The sequence below is a fragment of the Schizophyllum commune genome (assembly GCF_000143185.2).
Source record: "Schizophyllum commune H4-8 unplaced genomic scaffold SCHCOscaffold_4, whole genome shotgun sequence".
In the NCBI taxonomy this organism is placed as follows: Eukaryota; Fungi; Basidiomycota; class Agaricomycetes; order Agaricales; family Schizophyllaceae; genus Schizophyllum; species Schizophyllum commune.
This window is the reverse complement of record NW_026089541.1, coordinates 20,821-43,785: the sequence shown is the minus strand read 5'-3', so window position 1 is coordinate 43,785 and position 22,965 is coordinate 20,821. Positions and strand designations below refer to the sequence as shown.

The following is a 22,965-nucleotide window of genomic DNA, read 5'->3' as shown; positions in this document are numbered from 1 at the left end:
CCCCGTAAGTTCTGCATTAGCCACTGCATGATGTGGAGCTGCATTTTGTAAGTGAAGAAATCGATATTTCTGCTAACTAATATGCTCTGATGTCCTTCAAGGGGAGCACACCCTTGAAGAAGCGCATGTATAGTAGCAGCTTTCATGATAAAAATCGGCCATATGGCGGTTTTTTTAACTGCCATGAGGTTTGCAAGAGGCCTGTCGCTTATCATGAGGTCGAATGGTCTCCAACTCTGTACATAAGCACGTATTAGATTCGATAAATATCAGAGAATTCACTAATGAAAAGGCAAGTGAACAGTCAAGTAAATTCGTTGATTAAATGAAAAGACAGAACGATGAAATGCAGAGAGAATTCATAGCCTGCGCTGGATGGCAAGCCGAGGAGCTTCTCACAGCGTGAGTCTGGGCCAGCGGACACGCAAAAACCCCGCCGGCGCTCCCTACGATGCATGTTTCGATACTACCCAGGGCTTTCCCTCGCGCCGCCTGCCAGAATCACCCTGAATACCGCGCCGGGCTGCACCCTTGTCGGGACTCCACGCACCTGAGTTGCAAGAAAATTCATCAGTCCTCGTAGGTCTTAAACTTGCTGCTTCATCAAGTGGAGCTCCGTTTCTTAAGTGCAGAACTTGATAAATCTGTCTACTGATACGTCCTATAACGAGATTAATTTATGGACTGAAACATCGTGACTTTTCCTTCATTTACATCAATGTAGATGTGTGCTGTGTGTAGGTCTACAGCTGCTGTCAAAAGTGAAGGAGACCCGGTCATGTTGGATCTAACGCAGATCCCGACCATTATTGCCTCCCAGCTAACATTGGCCATTCGGATCCTGCACACATATCCACCAATTGACCTGCCCTATGAGCAGTCAGGCAGCTGTATGCCCTTGTATATGGCTGTAAGGGACTATCTGCGGAACTTGGTGGTGACCTAGCATGGGTTGGCGCGCTCGACGGGTCTCGCGCATATCAGCATATCACGTAATCATAGTGTGCGCAAGAGAGATTCAGCTGATTGAGCACCAGCGCTGGCATCCCCAGTAAGCCAAAATAGTTAGGGGGGGAGGGGGCTGGGGGTGTAGCAGGTTCTGTGGTTCTCCTCGACCATCTCCAGGGCTCGCTCGGTTGGTGGTTTGCAATTGGGGGTGTGTACGACATTCGTGCAGTTCGTGCATGCGCACACCCACCCGTGCTCCTCGTCACGCAGTGGTCCTTGGACACCTCTACGCCGTTCCATATGGCTGTGAGAGACTGCCGGACAAGTTTGGTGGCAATCAGGGCCACAGGGTGGGCTCGGTGGGCTCAATGGCTCTCGCGCATATCAGCATATCACGTAATTGTAGTATGCACGAGAGAGATTTTGCCACTAGAGCACCAGCGCTGGCATTCCCAGTAAACCAAAGTAGCCAGGATAACTGTAGAGAACTCTGCGACCATTTCTGACCATTGCTGGGGCTCGCTCGGTCGGTGGTTCACGATCGGTAGTGTGTATGACATTCGCACAGTTCGTGCACGTGCACACCACCCCCATGCTCACCGTCCCCCGAGCGGTCTCGAGACACCTGTGGGCCCTTGTATATCTCTGTGAGAGACTGCATGTAAAGTTTGGTGGCGATTGAAGCCATGGGCCGGGCACGGTGAGCTTGACGGCTCTCGCGCATATCAGCATATTACGTAATTGTATTATGCGCGAGAGGATCTTGGCCTTCTGTAGCTCTGATATTAGATGTGAGAGCAAAAGCTTGGACACAACTCCATCATGAACTGTACATGTGTATATTCTATCAGTCTATAGGGTACCAGCAAGCAAAAGCAAGTGCAGGAAGGCAATATCTGCTGTTTGCGGCAATTGCCGAAAATATGGTTGAGGACTAACGGACTCACCATCCGATTGTGCCTCCTATTACCATGAGTAGCACGCGTAGATGGCCCTGCTTTAAACAAGACTCTACAGAGGGCTGGAGTCCTTGGTGCGTCAAAAGGCTTCTTTCGTTGCGTAATATGCTCACCGATCACGCTCAAAACGTGAAACCGGAGGCAAGGCCGGTGGAGTCGTGACGAAAACGATGGAAGTGAAAGTGGCCTAGTTGTCAGACATCCCACTTTCACCGGGGGAAAGTGATGCACGGCAATTCCCGGGCCAGGTTTGCTTCCGCACGGTGAAATTCGGCGGCGTCAACTTTGCCATTATAATACATTGTTGTAAAATATAGCGTAGCTATGATGATAGAGAAAGAAGTCAGATCCCGCTTACGCTGCGTCAGGCGACCAGCCGAGGACCTGACCCGGCTGCGGCCTCGAGATCGGCCCAGCAAGCGACTGCATTGTTGAGCCGATACCGGTGCTTTGGGATGCTGGCTGGGAGCTGTCGACCTGCGTCATAGAGCCAGACCAGGGCGTCCAGGTGGCAGCGCGCGATGCGGATGATGCAGCATCAGCAGGTGCCTCCTCGGGTATGGTAGAGCGAGATGGTCCTGACGTCGTGAGGAAGGAACCAAAGTCCCACCTCGAGACATCGCCCGTGAGTGCTGATTGCAGTGGGGCGTTGATTTCTGTGCTGTCGAGGTCGCCCAAGCCAGTCACAACATCAAAAGCGCCTGCGCTAATCGAGCCTGATGGAAATTCAAAGGCAGAACCATCGAAGTCACCACACTAAGGAGAGGGTGAAGGTGGGCTCGAGAACCGGTGCATCTCGACCGCGTTGGGCGTATTCTTGCCGCGCGACCCCTTCCTGGCACACGGTGCCTTCACGCCAGCCTACGAAAGCACTTTCTTCTGCTGCTGAGTGTCTTTGCTGGTGTTGTTGAGACGAGCAAGTTCGTCCTCCTTCGACGTCTTCGCAGCCTTCGTGCGGATGCGGGACTCGTGGCGCAAGCGATTCGCACTGTGCCGGTCGGAGAAGGTGATGTTTGTGTTGAGATGGTCGCAGCGCTGCGAGCACTCTCCGAGTTGCTCGAAAATCATGCGGTCTGCAGTCCGTCTGCTGACTGTAACGTCAGTAGAATGGCATACACAAGTTATGTGGGGTACATACCGTTCGATAGACTCTGCAAGCGGTCTACCCATACCTGTCATCTTGTTCGTGAACGGATGGGCGCTTTCGTTGATGTTCACAGTCATGTCGGTCTCGTACCAGATGCGAGCGGGAATCTTCAACATATCAGATTCGATAGATATCACAAGTTTTTGCATCCACTGTCCATTGAGAACAATGGGCGCTTGATGTAAACCCCGCTGATTTTTTATCCTACTAATATTTTCTATTACATACGGACATATTCATCACTGACGGTTGCTCTCATCCCACACGGATTTGCCGCCCCCCTGCCACTCGAAATCCAAGCGGTTCGTGGCCGCTGTTATATATTGATAGATCACATCGTATAGTATCTGTATGCATATTTTAGACGAATCCTGGGGGTGATGGCAGCCCTCTCCCTAGCATAAAGCTTCCATCGTGCCTATGGCTCATTATCTGGTCGGGTGGTTTGAATTTCTGTGCATAACGCTTTTGATATACGGGCTGAATTATGGTGATTTTTCCTCCATTTCTAGAATGTGAGCACTGTAGCAAAAGCGGCATTTCGGACGGTGGATCTGTTTCGGATGGGGGTTACCGCCAGTAGCCGTCGCAAGTTTTGCTTCAGGCACTGCATGAAGTCTAGCCGCGTTTTGTAAGCGAAGAAGATGATATGTGTGCTAACTATTAAGCTCTATTGCTCTTCCTTGTGTGCATGTCAACAGATCTGTTGCAGTCCCCCTTCGATCTGACCCATCCATTAATGCTAGGGCCCATCACTCGCATTGTTAATCAGTCTGACTGTACATTCGGACCGTGTATGTCACCCATGCAATCATACATCAACTTGGCTGTTTTGACCTCAGCCACAGAAAAAGTACTGTGATGCATTCTCTCTATTCTTCAATAGACCACTTTTCCGACCTTAAAATGCAGTTAGCCCTCATATGCCTGGAGCACGGGTGCAAGTCTCGTCGATTATAGGCATCTGAGAGGACCGGGCAAATCCGCTATTAGAGCAGTATCATCTCTGATAGCGGATTTGCCCGGGCTTCTCGGATGCCTACAAGCGATGGGAGTTGCACCCGTGCTCCAGGCATGAGAGCCAACCACAGCAGGGTTCGAACTTCGAACCTTGTACAGTTCGAGTGGTGCTCTAACCAGCTACGCCATTGGGTCTTACTTGGTTAGTAGCTGCTGCCCACAAGACTCGCCCCCTCCTCTTCTGCCACCACCACGCAGAACGGATCGCACGCCTGCAACATGGCAGCCACGAACGTCAAGATCGTGTACGCCCAGCCGCGTCCCGTCCCCGTCGCAGCAGCCAATGCATACGCGCCCGCGCCATCACTTCTCAGCAACCCGCAGACGCCCCCGCAGCAAGCGCATGTTAGCCAGCAACGTAGGCTTTATGTCATTCTCGAGTGAGCATGCCTCGAGGCGTACCATATCTCTGCGCCCAAGTCGGCCGGCCCGAACGCGCGCGGTCGTGGTGGCGAGGGCTCCTGCCACTTGCACAGCGCGCAGGAGTGCGAGTGCAAGTGGACGGTGAGGAATAGGATGAGAAGCCGCCCGAGCTTCGTGCGCCCATTCGCATCCAAGGACGCGTCCGCGGTCGCCACGTAGCAAGGTGGGGGGAGGGAGGGGGAGGGGTGTTGCTCTACGCTCCCGCAATCACAAAAGGTGCATAGCACATGAGGTCGAGGGCATCACCTGAAGGTGAAAGGCAGCGGCACCCATTGGGGTGGCGCGAGTAGTGCTGCCGAAGTTCAGTTCAGTCCGGTTCAGCACCTCCTCGGGCTGAACCTGAACCTGAACCGACGGCGAGACGGTGAACCTGAACTGAACCTGAACTGAACACCTCGAACGAGTTCAGATAGGTTCGAACCGAGTTCGAACTTGTTCGGGCCTATTAAGAATAAGATGTGCTGTACGCACCCTTCTTAGGTGTCTTTGAAAGTGATAGTTACAATATAATGGTAATCGGCCCATTTTATTTCACTCGGGTAAGGAAAGGAAACAATATAGGCAAGAGGCTGGCGCGTGAGTGTGACTGATACGTGACATGTTGAACTCGGATATCCCCGAGTGTCGGTGACAGGCAGCCTACAAGCTGCCGTCGCTTTATGAGAGCCTCTAGATGCAGGTATGAGGCTTCGACTCCAGTATCAAAGCTGATACTACACTAAACATACAGGAAAAACAGTGTATCAGGGCTTGAAAGCCCTTGGTGGTGGTTCAGGTTCGAACAGGTTCGAACAAATCCAGCGGTGCCCGAACCTGAACCTGAACCTCGACGGCAGAGGTCGAACTGAACTTGAACCTGAACTGAACTTCGTGGTTCGGTTCAGGCGGTTCGGGTTCGAACCGAAGTTCTGAACCGGACATCGGCAGCACTAATTGGACAGTCCTGTACATGTTATATACCTCTCAAGTGCAATATGAACAAGTTTTCTCCCCACAAATGACGGAAATGAACAAGAAAATCGAAAAATAAGCGAATATCCCGAGGAGGCTACGTGTCCCGCTATTCATCTCAAGAGGTCAGGCTAGCGACATCACTGGGACCGCGTGTCTGAAGACGTCGGGCCACTACTGTTTCAATGCCCAGCGACCTCTCGCGGGATGTCGCCGGACGTCTGGCAGACCACACCGGAGATGATCCGCCGGACGTCTCCCCGACCTCCGCCCATGGGCGTGGTGTAGTAAGACGAGCCTGGCAAGCAGGTCTCGTCACTAAGGCGAGTTCGCACGGTCACAGGTCACAGCCGCTGAGCCTGCGGGAGCCCTGTGCCGGCGAGTGGGGATCTCGCCAGTCGAGCGGGTAGGAGTGGAAGCAGAGCGGCCAGGTTCCGCACCGGACCTATGGTCGAAGCCATACAGTATGCTGCAACCATTGACTCCTCACAAGGTCACTGGGTGGGAAGGGTGCACTGCTATGGCAGACGACGGGCAATCTGAAAGCTCAGCGGCACTGGCAGCCGGACTCAAGCCACATCGCCGCCTGCTTGGCACGTGGCTGGAGGGACGCCTGGAGAAGCCGTGCTTCCCATTGGAGTATTCGGGCACATTCACGTATTCCAATAAATATTTAAGTGGCGCAAGCGTGCCCTCCAGCACGGAAATCATCAATTCAACATCAACAACATTTGTACACTACTCGTGCCCTTGGTCAAAGCTGTCCGGGTACGGTTACTAGATCAGTGTGAAGCACCTGGCGCGACGTATGCTCGGACTGTTCAGTCTTGGCGGAATCTGAGAGAAGGCGCTATCAGCCATCTGCGAAGAGCGCTTCCCAGGCAGCTGGAAAGATACGCACCGGATGCAATGCAATCTGAGCAGGATGAAACATTGCCTTCCAACTTGCCTGCGGGCGCCACAGTCTTGCATTCGAGCCCCTGCTGTCCGTTTGCGACGGCTGTTGACAGATCGGTCCGATCAGCTGGCGGCCGGCCGACGGTGCGAGCGCGATTCTCACCGCTTTCCCACCGCTTATCCATCGCCCGCTTCTCGTCTTCAGCAGCCTCGATCAGGTGGGCAGCCGCAGAGCTAGACTGGGAAGCATGTACACCGGTCGTTGCTGATTGGGAGGAGGTGGAAGGGACTTGGTGAGTGTCGGAAGGCGTGATGGTGTCCTTGGCGTCGGCACTTGTCAGCTCGTCGTCGATCGCTGTCTTCCGGCGCTTGTTGACGATCATCTTGACCTTGTCGTCGCTATCGTACGAGTCCTCCGAGTCAGATGGACGATGGTCGTTGATAGGCTGCGGTGCCGCTGGCCTCTTCGTGGCAAGCTGTTCTGGTGCGTACATCAGCGCGCAGCTTCACTGTGAGCAGAACGAGACACAGACTACGCGGGGCCTTGCCGCCCCTGCTAATCCGCGCTGTTCTCTTCGTGCGTGGCATGGTGGAGATGGTGGTACGATACAAGGAGGGTTCTGTCACGGTCACAACTTGATTTCTACCATTCAGTGACACGTAATGGACATGTCATGGCTTGCGGCCCGTGTACGTTCAGACGTCTGCGAAAACGAGTGTGCCTAGACCTCAGAAGTGCCGTTCCGGCCTCCGGTTGGTTGATCAGCTGGACAGCCTGGTCACTGCGCGTCATACGCACCCTGAATGCATGTCGGTGTTCTGGCAGTTTAGGTACTGACGGCGATCCCCGTCCAAAGTGGATTTGCTACGCAGCCGCTGCAACTGAACATTCAAGCCGACTGTGGACATTGAGCGTAGTTGATTGGTGCATGATGTTGCAGAGTATATGCATAGATGCTCTCAGACGAATATATGAAGAGTCGAGCTTAATAGAGGGGGCTTGGCATTGTGTTGGGAACCTGCTTTGTGCCCACCATCCGAAACACCGCGCTCAAGCAGGTGTAGGACGAGCGCAGTCGCCCAAAATGATATCAATAAGTTTACGGAATCAACGGCATAGTCGATCAGAACACCTAGAAAACACCCTAGAAATAAACAGGTATAGCAGCGCCTTTCACGCTGGGAGTGGATGCGGCCCTCTTGCTTCCAGAAGGCTTGCGTTGCACCTATCGCTCTCTATCCAATCGAAAGGTCTGTGATTATGTACTTAGAGCTCTTTACTTACGCGCTAGATTAACGTGATTTTTCCTCGATTTTATCAATGTGCGGACGGTCGGAAAGGCGGCGTTTCGGATGGGGGATAGTGTCAGCACCAAACTGCTGACGTCCATGCATATATTTGCCATGGCAGCCGCTCATTGCGGAAGGCATCCTACAGCAAACTTGGCATCTTTTGGTCTCAGATTCCATCTTGACGTTGCTTGTACGGCTTACGACGCAAGTTCTTTGTATGTGCAGATGCCACTGCACACAAGGCAGTGTTTTTGATAATTTGGACGCGCAACCGAGTTCAAGCAGCTGGTACTGCACGACGGAAGCGGGATCATATGAGTCTATTTACCCTCGCTTGAGTGCGATGAGAGAGCAGTTCGAGTGCAGACTTTGAGCGATCGTAGTGGGCTGGAACCAGGGAGCGATCATCTACAGTGGCGGTTGGGGTTGTGCCTCCGAAAGTTGGAAGGAAGGAAGGGCACAGCGCGGGCACGGGAGCAACAGGGTCGTTTTATATGCTCATATACAGCTTGAGAGATTCTTGGTGCCCTGGGTTCGCAGGGAATTGTCTCGACGTGTACGCTTTCTTCACCGCCTTCTGGGCTCGGTGGGATGTGTTATCCCTAGCCATGTGTTTCAGGATGACCAGTAACAACTCTACAGTGTCTATAGCTTGTGCGCAATGGTCCCAGAAGGAATGGCAACACGGTTGTGTTCTTCTACCAGTTATCAACCTTCTGCAGGAGGTTCGGTTTGATGAGTTTGAGTCATCATTTCCAGCCTGCTCAGGGCCTTTGAGGCGTGTCAGGCTCACGACGTGTCACCGTCGCAAGAGAAATATTAGACAGATGCTGTCTCCATGCCCGTGGGTACTACTGTAATCTCTTTGGTAGACGTGGTATGAGAATTCAGCACATGGGTCATGCGGACTACGATAAGGTGAACAGTGCTGTTACGCCTACTCATCTTCACCTGATTCTTCGCCCTCTTTGCTTTGTCTTGGTTCTTTTCTACTTCTTTTACGACCTCCGCTCCTCCTTCATCGCGAGCTCATCGAAGGGTATTCGTCCCTGTTGTTGTCAGTGGGTCGCCACGCGCTCTCCCGAGCTCATTGCAAAGAGCCAGACCTACTTTCTGTATCTGCTTCATGCCCCGGAGCAGAGCAAGAAGCGGAGTAAATCTACAAGGCAACACATGTAGGCATGTCTAAATGTGGCTAAGGATACATGTTGCCACAGCCTCTATGTCTTGGGACGCTCCTTCGACATCATGGTGCGAGAACATACATAGCGTCAACCCTCTCTCGACCTCTAAGACGAAGTAATGTGCCGCAACATCGTCCATCAGCAAGCCAATGTCCATCCTGCAAACTACCTCCAGGTCACTGTCCCTGATTGCGAGTGCTGCCTTTTCTCTTCCGACGAGCGCTTTGTACGTGTCCAGGACAAATGACGTCAGCTCAAGAATGCCCTGGCGTTGCTGCGTAGGGGATGGAGGCATGCCGTGATATATCCTCCTAATGCGAGGAGATCAAAGGTTATCGCAGGAAGTCATCAGCGCCCTTTCCCTGATACAGTCGATTGATTCCACACACCAATGCTGAGCCAGTGATGGCCACCCGTCGTCCACGCCATTGCAGGTCATTCCATCACCGCTGGGCACCGTCCGTATGATGCGGGTTACTTCGCCGCTGACAATAAAGCAGCGCAGCTCCCCAAACCTGGTGTCGCGCAAGGTGTCGATGTACGCTTGCTCTATCCATCGAGCTTCAGGTGGTGCAGGCTCATCCAGACTCTTGGGCACTCCTCCAATCTCCATCTCGGATGGAAGGAGCACATGTTCCGCACGCGCAGAGTATCCTCTCTTCTGGACCCAGCCCATTTTGGGAGGACCAGGAGGCCCCTGAATTCCACGTTCTGCCGGACGGGGCGTATGTGTTATGTGCGTGGCGATGAACTGGAGCTCAGCGGCCAGCGTAGTTTTGTTCCCACCACACCACAGCGACTTTGCACAGGGCCAGAGAAACACGCGCTGTTCAAGCAGCGACACCCCCGCGATGTACGCGTCAAGATGGATCATGTACGCTGGATGCCTAGCCTGATGTGTGAGCTGTAAAGCGAGAAAGAGTGTGTGGCAGGCTCACATGTAGTTCTCGTTCAGTGCAGGGCCACCGATTATGGCGTCTGCCCTTAGCAGGCGACGCCACATTTCATCGTCTGGAGAGTGCAACGTTACGGCCGTCACAAAGTCTGGGTAATCTACAACATCGATGGAAAGGTTGATGTCGTCCCTTCCAGCCGATTTGGTCAACAAAGCCTCAGGGAGGTATGCCTACATTACAAAGGTCAGCTCGCTGCGGTGACGGAAAAAAAAATGTAAGAACCCATTCCCACAGTACAGCGCTGACTTCGCCGGTGTCTGCATTCATCTCCCGAGCTTCACTTGCACGTACGCAGCGCGGAGCGGCGAGCGAGATGCGAGACAGCGCCTGAGGGTCAATCCAACAAGTCATCTCGTATAGATATGTGGATGTATCGTCATGGTCATTGACGGATTCCGAAAGTCTGGGATCAGGAATGAAGATGATCGTTGCAAATCGAGCAGTTTGATGATTGAAGCGGTGAAAGAGACTGGCTGCTCGCTGGACTGACATGATAAGGCGATGATAAGGAGCAGCGAACAGCAGAAAAACGTGACACGCATCAATCAACGCTGCCGCTGCATCAATCACGTGGACATGCAGGTAGAACATTGACCACCGCCTTCGCACGGCACAAAACGTGTCGCAAATGCGTGATGATGTTGAAGATGCCGTCTGAGCCCAACAAAGAGGAACACTGTGAGGCTTGCTAATTCCATCTCGCATCTGCGAGGCAGCTGCGGACACCTCGTGTGATGGCAGTGATTTTCCCCATATGGCAGCCAATTGATACCCTGCGAACGATGACGGTTTTTGGGTATCATGTGATCATTGTGTTCGTGGCCGTTCTTTCTCAGACCACCATGCAGCAAGCACCTCGAGGCGAGCTTCGTCGAGTAACATCCAGCTTCAATATGCAGCATGATGGAGGCAGCACATCTCAAGCTATGAATCTGGAGAGAGCTGCGCACATGGTAAGCGAGTTTTGCGTTCTGAATCACACTCAAACCAAGTCATGCTAGGAAACTGACTCGTCACGCGCGATGACTGGTACTGTGCACTATGCGCGTGTGGATGATCCGGACGTCGAGCTGCCTCCCTTTCCATCCATGATTTACCCCATGACAGGAATGTGTTCCAATGGGGTGCGTGTTGTGTCAAAAGTCACATGGGACACCTCTCACATTTAGCAATGTAGCAGCCGCTGAACGACGCAGCGTTGACGCGTTACACGGTGGCAGAGTTCATGACCGTGGAGATGCGCCCAGGATTTTGTGTGGAGAGAGTCATCACAGGGTTCGAGTCATCAACCATCCAGATTGATGGAGTTGGCGAGGATATACCCTTGAAGTACCTCTCGCAGGCACTTGGCGTGTACGGCGCCCTTGTTGGCGTTCATCGCAAGTCCGTGCGCACTGTCCTCGCCCGCTACGTGCATTCAAAGGACGCCACAGCTGCAAGTGCAGCTTGGGACGGAAAGAGTGTCTTTGGTGGCAAGGTACACGCCAAGAGCGTAGCACCAAGGGACATATCCAGGCTGACGCTGAACGACGCAACTGTGCGCATCGTCTTCGACCTTCCAACGAAAGTGATATACGGAGGATATCAGACCTTGGCGCAGGCGGAGGTGGGCATATCTCGCGCCAGGCAGGGTATTCGCCACCACGTGCCGTCCGCCGAACACCACAAAAGTGTGCCTGCGGTCAGCAACTTCACCGTCAAGTTCGTTGGCCTGCCCGCAGACGTCAAGCAGAGCGAAGTCAGCACGCTCGGGTCACCTGTGGACCAAATGTTTGAGCGGCCAAATTACTTCAGCTCGCCTGCAAAGGTTGGCGCTTCGCTCGAGCGACACTTTCGGCGTAATCGCGGGCTGGTCAGGTTCGCGTTGCAGTCTCCGCCTTACTACGGTGGCGTGGCTAAGGCCTGGGCGATGTATTCGTCCGCTACCGAAGCTAAAGCGGTCTGTGCTGCGTTCGACGGTACCAGCCCGGGGTGCACTGGCGGCACACGTATTCAGGTTCAGCAGATATGCAGCGTTTTATACGACATCGACATGATTCTGTACAGCAAGAACACCTACGCTATCCACAGCCTGGCGGTCATGGCGCAACAGGGCGGAATGGACATGACTTTCGCCCAGCAGAACGGGGGGCGCACGTTGCAGGTCCGAATGGAGGCAGATAACCTTCAGGCCGTCAATTATCTGCGGATGGAGCTGGAGCACATTGTGCGTGGTGAGGTTCTTCGTGACCACGGCAAAGTGATCTGGCACCCCTTCTTCATCCACCCAGAAGGGCGCGCGTTTGTGCGGCGGATAGAAGGTCGGCTTCCGCACGTCAGCATCATGGCGGACGGGGATCGACAGCAAATCAGGGTGTCTGCTACCCGGAAAGATAGAGCGGAGGTCTTTCGTGAACTGAGGGCACAAGTTGGGCGGCTCACGAAACAACAATCTTCGGCCATTCCTCTATCGGGCGATGCAGTCGGTCTCTACCTGGACCCCGATATCGCCGCCTTGCGCGCGCGCTTTGGCAATGGTTGCATGATGTTGGACACGACGCAGGATACCCTCATCATCTACGGGAGTGATGTGATGAACAGCGAGGCAGCGACAGCCGTCCATCGTGCGAAACAACGGCGCTGCGAGGCTTTGTCGGATCCTCGCAGCTGTCCCGTGTGCTTCGCAGAGGCAGACACCCCCATTACCTTGGGCTGCGGACACAGTTGGTGCAGCGAGTGCATCCGCGGATTCCTCGTGTCTTGCGGGGAGAACCGAATCTTCCCAATAGGCTGTTTGGGTTCCAGTGGTCGTTGCAGGGAAAGCATCACACACCAGACTGCGTCTGCTGTTCTATCCGAAGTGGAGCTGGACCGTCTCGTCCAAGCGGCGTTCACCGCGTACGTCAACGCACGGCCGGATGAATTCCACTACTGTCCAACTCCGGATTGCAAGCAGGTGTACCGAAGCGTAGGCAGGGGTCGTGTCCTTCAGTGTCCGGCGTGTCTGCTCCGCATCTGCTCACTCTGCCAATCCGAGTTTCATGGCACTCTGCGTTGTAATGCAGATGATGGTGCGGCTGAGCTGGAGGAGTGGATGAAGGCGAATGGAGTGCAGCGCTGTCCAGGTTGCAAAGCGCCCATCGAGCGCAGTGGAGGATGTCACCACGTCACATGCACGCAGTGCCAGACCCATATATGCTGGCAATGTATGGAGACGTTTCCGGGTGGGGATGGGATTTATGGGCACATGCGTACTGAGCATGGAACTTGGGGGATGAACGACGAATGAGTACCGCTTGTTTGCGCGTTGGGCTTTGATGGGCGCTACTAAATGTGGACACTCTTCTCTGACACGCTCGTTCTTTCCATAACATCAATGGAAGAGTGTACTCACTGATGCGGTGCCCTGGCTCGCTGCATCCATAGCACGTAAGTCCTCCGTTAACGGGAGCCGTCGCTGGTGGCATGGCTGGGCGATGCTGCGACTGAAGATGTGGGGGTGGCTCTCGATTGTCACGCGCTCCAGGCTGAAGGAGCGGCTGCGCGGCGAGCGTTCGTGCTAGCCGCTGACTAGGGGCGATAGGTCGTCAGTGGATCACGTCATCTACTTTCCCTGTGTCGTCTAGTGATATCGCTTTGTAGTACAGGGAGGCGTACATCGGGTCCTTAGGCCTCATGGTATTGAGCTGTCTCACAAGATTCGCGACTTCCCCTGCCGTTCCGGTCATTTTGGCGGTGCGTTCGTGTCGTTTCTCCTCCCTTCTCCTTGATTTCTCCTTTCGTTTGCCCTGGCGCCTCCGTCGTCGCCGCTCATCCTTTTCCAAGTCATCACTGTCGTCTGACGATGAGTCAGTTTCCGAGTCCGAAACGAATTGCTCGTCCTCAGGGAGGAATCCGAACTTTCCGGCATCCAGACGCATCGTTGTAAATTTCTGTCTTTGGAAATGCTCTTCTGCCACTTCGCATATGAGTTCGATCGGGTAGGCCTTCGAGAGGTCATGATTGGGGCGCTTCGCCAGAATGCGGTTCTCGAAGATATCCCGGAGCGTGGGGTGGACTCAGAGCCAGAAGTATGAGGCCTCGTCTTCCGCGGTCATTTTTCCTTTGATAACCAGTCTCGCTGCTTTCGGACGAAGCGCGTATAGTACTGGTGCCATTGAGTCAGGGTTTCGACACGCCTCTTCTGAGTTTTCGATACGAAGGCTACTACGTCGGACGGCCGGTATTTGGCGTGCATGTGATCCGCGTTCTAGTACTTGAGGAGCGCCGCTCAAAGACCTGGCCAGTCATGCAGGGAGAAACTCCTGGTAGACATAATAAAATTCCCTACTTGCTGAGAGCAGTACTGAACGACGCTGCAACATTTGTCCCTCCCCGACAGCACGTTGTATTGTCGCAAAAGTCTGTCATAGTGTTCCAGAAAACATTCTACCTTGTAGTATGCTCCTCTGAAGATTTTGGCTGCCTGTCGCGAGCCTGGCATCGGCATGTCAAGCACCGAGAGTGGCCGTGTGCCAGTGGGACGGGGGTGCTTAGACATGGGCACGGGCGGGAAACGCGTCCGACCCGCCATATCAGGCGCTCGGGATGCGGGCTGCGATTCCTCCTCCTCTCCCGAGTCTCGGTCTGGTCCCTCCGACATTTCCTCATCTCTCTCTGTGAGCCCCTCTAGGTCTGCCTCGGAGAATTAACTCCTTCTTCCCCTAGTCCTACCATATCGTATTGTACCCTCGAATGGTGGTCTCCTGACATTTCGAGAGAATCTGTGGCGATCGGGTGTGTGCCGTTTGGCTTACAATCCTCTAGTACCTCCCCTCGCGGTGGGCTCCGGATGTAGTGGTAGCGTGGCGTTTGAATGAAATCTAACTACCTCTTATTCTCTCCTGGTACGCTGTAAATTCTTGGCGAGGTGGTGGGCTTCGCGTGGGATTGTGAGCGGGGCGGCGTTCCGATCCGCAAGTGGAAGCGGGGTAGATGGTATTTACCGAGAGGCAAGGGAGATCGCCGATGAATTTTGGGTGCGGAGCGAGAGGGAGCGAGAGGTCGGAGCTCTTCGTTTAGCGAGTTAAGAGCCCCTAGTAAGAGGCGTTGAGGGGGAGGGGACCGTCCTAAGGGGAGCGGCGGGGGTTTGTCACGTGTGACGACCTAAAAGAAGTCTCGAAGGTCAGTGGTTGCGATCAAAATGATTGCAAGATTCCCGGAAAAAAACAATCGAGCATTATTCACCCTCCGTAGACACTGAGCTCAGTCATACTGTATGCACGGTATGTTGGTGCAGTAGACATCACAGCGGTGGGGTGCCGCGTTGGATTCCTCAAAGTGCCGGGAAGATACCCTAATTTGGATGACCGGCGATCTTGCAATCATTTTGATCGCAAGTGTGACTTCCTGTGAATTTAGCGCGTCGACGACAAGGGCGGCGACGTACGGGGCGGTTCTGAGTCAAAAGGGCATTCCGTTCGTGACGGGACGCAGCGGCAGCGATTCGGGTGGTTCTTGCAGTATTATTCAGCGTCTAATCTATATACTTGGAGCCTTTGTATACCTTCAGCTTCAAGATCTAGGCCTTCCGAGGGTCTTGGAGCGCGCCCCTCCGAGGCGGTGTAAGGCTATGCCGCCGAGTCATCTCCCGTTGGTTCGACTTAGTGCTGCCGATGTCCGGTTCAGAACATCGGTTCGAACCCGAACCGCCTGAACCGAACACAATGTTCAGTTCAGGTTCAGGTTCGGGCACCGCTGGATTTGTTCGAACCTGAACCACCACCAAGGGCTTTAAGTCTTAATGCACTGTGTTTCCTGTATGTTTAGCATAGTATCAGTCTTGATGCTGCAGTTGATGCCTCATACCTGCATCAAGAGGCTTAAATGAAGCGATGGCAGCTGCCTGCCGCCGACACTCGGCGATACCCGAGTTCAACATGTCACGTATCAGTCACGCTCACGGGCTAGCCTCTGGCCTATATTGTTCCCTTTCCTGACCCGGGTGAAAGAGACTGGGCTGATTACCCATATATTGTAACTATTACTCTCAAATACTGCCAAGTAGGGTGCGTACAGCACATGTTATCTTCAAGAGGTTCGAACAAGTGCGAACTTGGTTCGAACCAATGTGAACTCGTTCGAGGTGTTCAGTTCAGGTTCAGTTCAGGTTCACCATCTCGCCGTCGATTCAGGTTCAGGTTCATCGCGAGGGGGGTTGAACTGGACTCAACCGAACTTCGGCAGCACTAGTTCGACTTGTCCTGACTTTGCCCTGGTGACCGTCGGCGCCACTTCCGTCGGTCCCGAGAGCACGTGCCCTGGGTGTCGTGGATTGCCGCGTGCCCGCATGTTGCGTAGACCCCGCAGCGGGACCTCGGTAAACAGCAAAGCCATCCCGTCCCATCCTGCGATATAAAGATTCGGCAGCGGGTGGTCAATGAGGTGGGTGTGGTCGTCTATGTGACGGGGTCCACCTCCAGGCTCGTGGTCACCGATAAGATAGACATATTCGAATGATCCCCTGGTTGAACATCTTAGTGTGACCCTTTCGTGTGGAATTTGCGAGTTGACTCACCAAATCGCCCTTTGCGTGGTGTCGCAAAAGGAATGGGTTTGATTATGTCTGCTCTTGTGCGAGCTGCACGACTCGATGCGAGGACTTGGTTGTGATTGTCTACGAGCCTCACTACCTGGAAGCTACACACAGGGTCAACGTATGAGAATCGTGTTCGAAAGGTACTCTATAGTAACGTCATTGGGCTTAATGCTTCATGCTATTGACAGGCGAGGCTCATACATTATGTGACAGGCATCTGAGATGTGTATACGAGGTGGACCAAGTCATTGTTCCCTCTCTCGCTCGCTCTCGTTCTCCTCAATTCGGCATTCAGAATGTTGCTTTGAGCGAGTGCTGGATGCTCAAAGTAGGACGTGAACATGCAGTGATGTCGAAACCTGTCAAGGTTTTGCCAGGACGCGGCAGGGCGCGGTGCCTTGGTCAAAGTCCGTGTCCTTTGACCCTTTGGCTGGGCCCTGTGGTCAACGTCAACAACGTCATCGAAGGGTTTCACTTATGTTGTCATATAACCTTCATCTTGACCTACATCGGCGAATTTGAATGCAAATATGCCTCCAGGCGGGCTTCCGTTCGCCCGTCTTGCGCAAACGAAGCGGAGAGCGCGCCTTGTGTTTCGACGAGGCTTGCTAAACGCTGCGCCCTGCAATGCCCGCTCCCAGAACCGACCTTGGCACAGGCACAAAAGGGCGATAGGCAGCAAATGAGAGTATGTGGTTGCGCTTTTTTTCACATTTCTGGTACATTCTGAATGGCATCTAGGGCTCCCTCGGAACAGCACCCAGAACGCCCAATTGAGTTGACTTCTATCGCTCTTTCCACGTCTCTCATCTCCACGGCCAATTCTCTGCGAGATGTACAGCCATCGTCAGGTTCCTCGGCGCGTCCCTGCTTGTGGAGCAGTGTTGCTGTTTAGCTGGAGCGCATTCCAGCAGAGCTGATAGTGCGTTCCGTAGGCAAGGACGGCGAGCTGTACTTACAGTGGCGGCCAAGATAATTACACGCTACCTTTCTTGGGGAAAAGCTGTCGAGGTGAGCATTAGGCATACTCTGCGGGTCTCAGTGATCTTTAAAAGAGGCATGGCGCCCTTACAACCCCTGTCTGCATACTGAATTTGCCAGCGACCGTGGATGACCCTGTAAAGTAAGCAGACACGTGTCATATAGCACTGAACGACCTCGAGTAGCCTACGGCACATGTCTCACGAAATAAGAGCCCGTTACGCTTCAAAGTTCGTATGTGGGGTGTTTTGGTTATGCTCTATCGTACTCTAAAAAAGCCAGAATCTTCTGACCACGCCCTGCACCCGCCCGAGCGATTTCTTTTCCAAAAAGGCAGCGCGCAATTGATCTTGCCGCCGATGTATCTCACAGAATACAGGCTTATTTCGCTTGAAACTTCGTATCTGGGGTCTTCAGCGTTGCTGGACCGCTTGTTGCAATAAAAAAAAATACAACTGTGATTGACCTTGCCCACCGCCGGCACCGGCGATTCCCCCCAAAAGGGCAGCGTGTGATTGGTCTGGCCACCACTGTATCTTTCTCTTCTATGCTGTCGGGGACTTCGGGAAGGGAGATCACGTGCTAATAGGGCCACAGGAAAGAAACCCAGGAGCCTCGGAGCCCCGCCTGCCGAGCGCCGACTGCGTTTGCAAATCAAAGAAGATCAAGTCCGCTCCCTGAGAAAAAGGTTGACTACTAGCCTGATTGTTGCTGCTACACGATTCCACGCATTGGAAGCAAGTCCTATTGATGCGCAGCCCTTTCTGATCCCCGCGTCGGCGATACAACCCTTCATCATTGATGCCGTCGTTCTGGAGTACACCTTGCACTGAGCCCTGGACGTGTGCGAATGTACGTACACATGTCAACCTCACACACGGGCGCGCCATCCTGTGGTCTCCATGCCTTCGCCGCTCGATCCGTTCTGTTGGCCGAGCTTGCAACGGAAATTTGTGGTATAAATTGGCGCACATTTCCACCTTTCAAACAGCTTCCTGCCCTTTCCATCCAACGTTTTCTTCGCTATGGCGGTAAGAGCCATGCATAACTTGGACATCTTCTATGGCTGATTCACCAACTTAGCCCACCACTTTCTTCAACGACAACGATTTACTCGACAATGAAATCGGCCTAGCCACTATATCGCTGTTGAGAACCGGCTTCTGTCCAGAAGGGGCTCAGGCGCTCCCATACCAGGCCAGGCTGGCGACTATCATAGTACGCATCCAGAGCCTGAGGGACCTACGGTGGAACGTCGACGGACATGCGGCTCCGTTGGTGCCACCCCGCCACAAGGCTCGCTCGAGCGCTCCGACAAAGGAGACTGTATTCCGTCGGATTCACCGGCTTTGATGCCAGAAGGATCTCAACGCCGGCCTACTCGCGCCCGTGCGCAGGCTCCCCACAGAGATCCTTCAGCTCATCTTCCTTGCCTTCGTCGAGAAAGAGGACTCGTATGATTGGGCACGCATCCTCCGCGCCAAAATCATGCCCGTATGCTTCACCTGGAGAGAGACCGCCAAGGGATACCCGTACATCTGGACGTACGTCGACATCTCTCGACCTCCACTGCCAATGACTCGGTGGTGGACTCAGCTCGATCCCAATCAGGTCGAGCGGCAGATTGCCAGGACTGGCCAGTTGCCTCTGGGTATACAATACTGCTGCAACAGCCAGATGGAACTGGACCCAATCTTGGACCAATGCGGGCCAAGGCTGCGGAGCTTCGCCTTTGGGGGGACGTGCCACGAACTCGTCGACCAGCGCCAGTTCGACCTGCCCATCCTCACATCTGTTGCCATCGCCATCAGCGGTCAGATATCCAAGCTCACTCTGTCCATCATCGCTGGAGCGCCAAACCTTCAGCATCTGTCTTTGGTGCAAAGCCGGACTCACTTGGCTGCCTTCGCGTTCGAACCCTGGGTCCAGTCCATGAGCCTAGACTTCCCACGCTTTCCTCGGCTCACGCACCTGAGCATCAGCCTCGTCACTGCCCTCACCTCGTGCGACCTATGGCGCGTGATCGAATCCTGTCACGACACCCTCACTACTCTCATTGTCGATGCTTCAATCATCCCGAGCAGCGCCGCCAGCACACCCATGCTGACCCTCACCTCACTCCACACCATCGACCTCACTTCCAACGTAATCGTCATTGGAACATTCATCAGCGCCCCAAATATCGTGTCCGTGTCCCTCCGTGACATCTCAGACGCCGTCGCCCCGCCGTGCATTTTCGGGTTGATCAGGCGACTGGCGTCCGGTATGGCCACTAAATCCCTACGGTGTGTCACGCTCGAGCGCGTCTCATCATGGGGTGCATGTCTGGCGGATGTTGTATGCACGCAAGCCATGGCTACCGTGGAGCATCTGGAAATCCTCGACAGGCCAACTGCACTTCTCCCACCGAGGCGATATGTGCCGTTCATGAGGGCGATGCTCTACACCCCTGGGAAACAACCACTGTTCCCCTCCCTCAGATATCTCTCACTCCTTTGCGGTGGACACCACATCGAGGACGGCCTCCAGGATGCTATGGACGACTTTCAAGAGTCCAGGAGGGCAGAAATAGTTGGACAGGTCGCTCACCTCGAGGTTTTCGCCACTAACGTGGAGCGTGATCGGACCTTTCATATGTACGACAGCGAGGACGAGGACGAGGACGACGCAGCCGAAGTAGAAATAAGCCTCCTTACCAGTCATTGAAAAATCCGATCCAGCCCAGGTCAGTAATACGACGATACAATCGTATGTCTACCGGCCATATGTACATGGTAACATCTTGCAGTACGTATTGATAGCAGCCCACCATCACGTCATTACCTCTTGGGACTGTATATAACCAGTAAGTATGGAAATGGCACACGCGCATCCCCCCTTATTCGTCTCTGCCAGCGATGTTGGCACAACGCTCCATCAATGGCTACCTGAAAAGAACCGTCGAGATTATGGCTCAGCTCGATGGTCAAGCAGGAGGAAATGTATGTCTGTTGTACGAACAAAATGCTGTCTTCGAGGTAACGGTGCAGAAGTCAACGAGTATGTTTGTGACTGTTGGAGCAGGTTGGGCGCTTCCTACAAATTCTGGTGATGTTGCTAACGCCGCATCTGTCGCCACTGCAGGGACCGGCAAGTCACTGACCACTCGTGCCATCATCAGTGCGCATGAGGCGCTGGCCAAGGGTCTCAACAAAGTTGGAACAGTGGCAATTACGGCCCCTACAGGTGTCGCCGCCGCCAACATTGGCGGCAAGTTGTATTCGCTTGATTTGATTGCAAAGTGGAAACTTACATGTCGTAGGACTGACTCTTCATGCTTGGGGAGGGATTGGAGTCAATCCGACTACCCTGCAAGAACACATCGATCATATACGAAGAAATCCGCGGGCTGTGGAGCGATGGCAAAGCGTCGAGGTCCTGATAATCGACGAAGGTTAGGTCAGTTTTGGAACCAACCATGAGCAGTAATCTGATAATACGAAGTTTCTATGTTGGATGGAGAGCTCTTCACTATACTCTATCAGGTCGCCCAAAGGAAACGAAATAACAAGTGTGTATTTGGAGGTATTCAAGTGATTGCAATTGGCGATTTTTTCCAGGTGCGTGTGTTGGTTTCTCGTCAGTTGCGACGCGACTCATCTGTCGCTGTATAGCTCCCACCTGTCAATAAGAAGCTATACGCGTTTCAGAGTCCTATGTGTAACCTGACATTTCGCAAGACTGCTTGCCTCACGCGCGTGCACAGACAGAAAGACGAAGGTGCGTTATTCCTACTGCAGAACTGCTGCTCAGAACTAACACATTCAAGCCTTCGACAAACTCCTGAATGACCTACGCAAGGGACTTGTGCCGAACCAGGCCAACACAATCCTCCAAGCTCTTTGCAGGGAGTTACCCCCGGGTCCCGAACCTACTCGACTCTTCGCTAAAAACGATAAGGTCGATGGATTCAACTCATCTCGGCTGGCAGGGCTTCCTGGCTCCGTCCATAAGTATGGCGCAAAAGACTTCATTGCCGCTAGCAACGAAGAAGAGCAGAAGGCCGCCCGCAGAGCACTCAATCAGCTGCGCGTCATGGCAAACTTGTCCATAAAAGTAGGCGCACGCGTCATGCTCATCAAGAATGTCGACGAGACCCTCGTCAACGGGTCCACAGGCACTGTCATTGGAATGATGACACCGACCGAGCAAGCACCCGACGGAATTGATCCCATGGTCCACATCGGTAAAACATGGACGAATGGAGTCAAGTATCCCATCGTCCATTTCAACACTATGGAGGGAATGAGGACAGCCTTGGTTTATGAAGATGAATTTCGGATCGAGACAAGAGACAATCATCTGCTTGCCAGCCGCATTCAGGTGACATGCTCAGCCAATGACTGAAATGTTTGTATGCTGACAGGGTCAGGTTCCGCTGGTACTTGCATGGGCAGTCACAATCCACAAAAGTCAAGGACAAACGCTTTACCGGGTGATTGTAGACCTCGCCGACGTTTTTGCACCTGGTACGACGGGGCTTGCAGATCCGAAATCAACCACTGACAAAATGAAGGTCAAGCATACGTCGCCATCTCGCGAGCTACAACCTTGGAAGGCTTACAAGTTTTGAACTATCGCCGAGACAAGGTCGGGAAGCGATGGCCATCTGAGGCTCATTCTCGAAGTTAACTCACTATACTTGACCAGGTGAAGGCCGACACAGATGTCATAGCATGGTACGACCATCTACACACCTGAAGGACTATATAGGATAGTTCGACAAAAATCTCATCTTCTTCATTTCCGAAGGACATGTCTCGTGTCATTTTATTTCGAAAAGAGTAATCAAGAGTCAGTGAAGCATCGATGGTGGATGCAGCAAAAGGAGCAGCCTGTTGACGATGCCACTTAGAGGGTCAGGAATACTCGCAGGACCTCCGGCAGCCTCACTACCGTCGTTGGTCCACTCGGGGATCCGCCACGGGCGCTCAGTGAGCCAAACCTCTCTCGCGCATACTAACATTACGTGATATGCTGATATGCGCGAGAGCCGTCGGACCCACTGAGCCCGCCAGGGAGCCCCGATCGGCTCCAAACGTGCTGGGTAGGCTCTGACATCCCTGTGCAAGGGCGTAAAGGTGTCCGAGGACCGCTGGGTGGAGGAGCAGTCTTGGTGGGGCACGCACGCGTGAACGGCGCGAACGCCGCACGCACCTCCTGAGCGCGAACCAACAGCCGCGCGGGCCTCGGCACCAGTCAGAACTGCCGCAGGGCCTTCTGCAGCCCCACTACCGTCGCTGGTCCACTCGGGGAGCCGCCGCGGGCGCTCAGTGAGCCAAACCTCTCTCGCGCATATCAGCATATCACGTAATGGTAGTATGCGCGAGAGCCGTCGGGCTCACTGAGTCCGCCAGGGAACTCCGATCGCCTCCAAACGTGCTGGGTAGGCTCTGACATCCCTGTGCGACGGCGTAAAGGTGTCCGAAGACCGCTGGGTGGGCGAGGAGCCTCAGTGAGCCCAACCTCTCTTGCGCATACTGACATTACGTGATATGCTGATATGCGCGAGAGCCGTCGGGCCCACTGAGCCCGCCAGGGAGCCCCGATCGTCTCCAAATGTGCTAGGTAGGCTCTGACATCCCTGTGCAAGGGCGTAAAGGTGTCCGAG

The 22,965-nt window shown here is 53.8% G+C and overlaps 7 protein-coding genes across 7 annotated transcripts; 3 read left to right on the top strand and 4 right to left on the bottom strand.

Moving 5' to 3' along the window:
- Window positions 1-2,261: 2,261 nt before the first annotated feature.
- On the bottom strand, window positions 2,262-3,170 carry SCHCODRAFT_02665000 (uncharacterized protein; the record flags this gene model as incomplete). The annotated part of the gene is made up of 3 exons (XM_003032397.2): window positions 2,262-2,663; window positions 2,781-2,991; window positions 3,046-3,170. 3 exons carry the CDS (start codon window positions 3,168-3,170, stop codon window positions 2,262-2,264), a joined length of 738 nt encoding a protein of 245 aa, XP_003032443.1.
- Window positions 3,171-6,202: 3,032 nt separating this feature from the next.
- Window positions 6,203-6,839, bottom strand: SCHCODRAFT_01169158 (uncharacterized protein; the record flags this gene model as incomplete). The annotated part of the gene is made up of 2 exons (XM_003032396.2): window positions 6,203-6,285; window positions 6,350-6,839. 2 exons carry the CDS (start codon window positions 6,837-6,839, stop codon window positions 6,203-6,205), a joined length of 573 nt encoding a protein of 190 aa, XP_003032442.1.
- A 1,984-nt stretch (window positions 6,840-8,823) lies between these two features.
- Window positions 8,824-10,270, bottom strand: SCHCODRAFT_01087865 (uncharacterized protein; the record flags this gene model as incomplete). Its single annotated transcript, XM_003032395.2, has 4 exons — window positions 8,824-9,133; window positions 9,212-9,709; window positions 9,761-9,948; window positions 10,070-10,270. 4 exons carry the CDS (start codon window positions 10,268-10,270, stop codon window positions 8,824-8,826), a joined length of 1,197 nt encoding a protein of 398 aa, XP_003032441.1.
- Window positions 10,271-10,620: 350 nt separating this feature from the next.
- SCHCODRAFT_01169155 (uncharacterized protein) lies at window positions 10,621-13,046 on the top strand (the record flags this gene model as incomplete). Its single annotated transcript, XM_050341158.1, has 3 exons — window positions 10,621-10,731; window positions 10,780-10,902; window positions 10,956-13,046. 3 exons carry the CDS (start codon window positions 10,621-10,623, stop codon window positions 13,044-13,046), a joined length of 2,325 nt encoding a protein of 774 aa, XP_050200812.1.
- Window positions 13,047-13,344: 298 nt separating this feature from the next.
- Window positions 13,345-13,677, bottom strand: SCHCODRAFT_01088133 (uncharacterized protein; the record flags this gene model as incomplete). The annotated part of the gene is made up of 1 exon (XM_003032394.2): window positions 13,345-13,677. The coding sequence occupies one exon, from the start codon at window positions 13,675-13,677 to the stop codon at window positions 13,345-13,347; it is 333 nt and encodes a 110-aa protein (XP_003032440.1).
- Window positions 13,678-18,377: 4,700 nt separating this feature from the next.
- On the top strand, window positions 18,378-20,021 carry SCHCODRAFT_0107504 (uncharacterized protein; the record flags this gene model as incomplete). The annotated part of the gene is given in 3 exon segments (XM_050340976.1): window positions 18,378-18,381; window positions 18,397-18,533; window positions 18,675-20,021. The coding sequence occupies 3 exon segments, from the start codon at window positions 18,378-18,380 to the stop codon at window positions 20,019-20,021; spliced, it is 1,488 nt and encodes a 495-aa protein (XP_050200811.1).
- Window positions 20,022-21,134: 1,113 nt separating this feature from the next.
- SCHCODRAFT_02497413 (uncharacterized protein) lies at window positions 21,135-21,701 on the top strand (the record flags this gene model as incomplete). The annotated part of the gene is made up of 1 exon (XM_050343059.1): window positions 21,135-21,701. A coding segment is annotated over one exon (567 nt), but the record flags the coding sequence as incomplete, so codon positions are not given.
- Window positions 21,702-22,965: the final 1,264 nt, after the last annotated feature.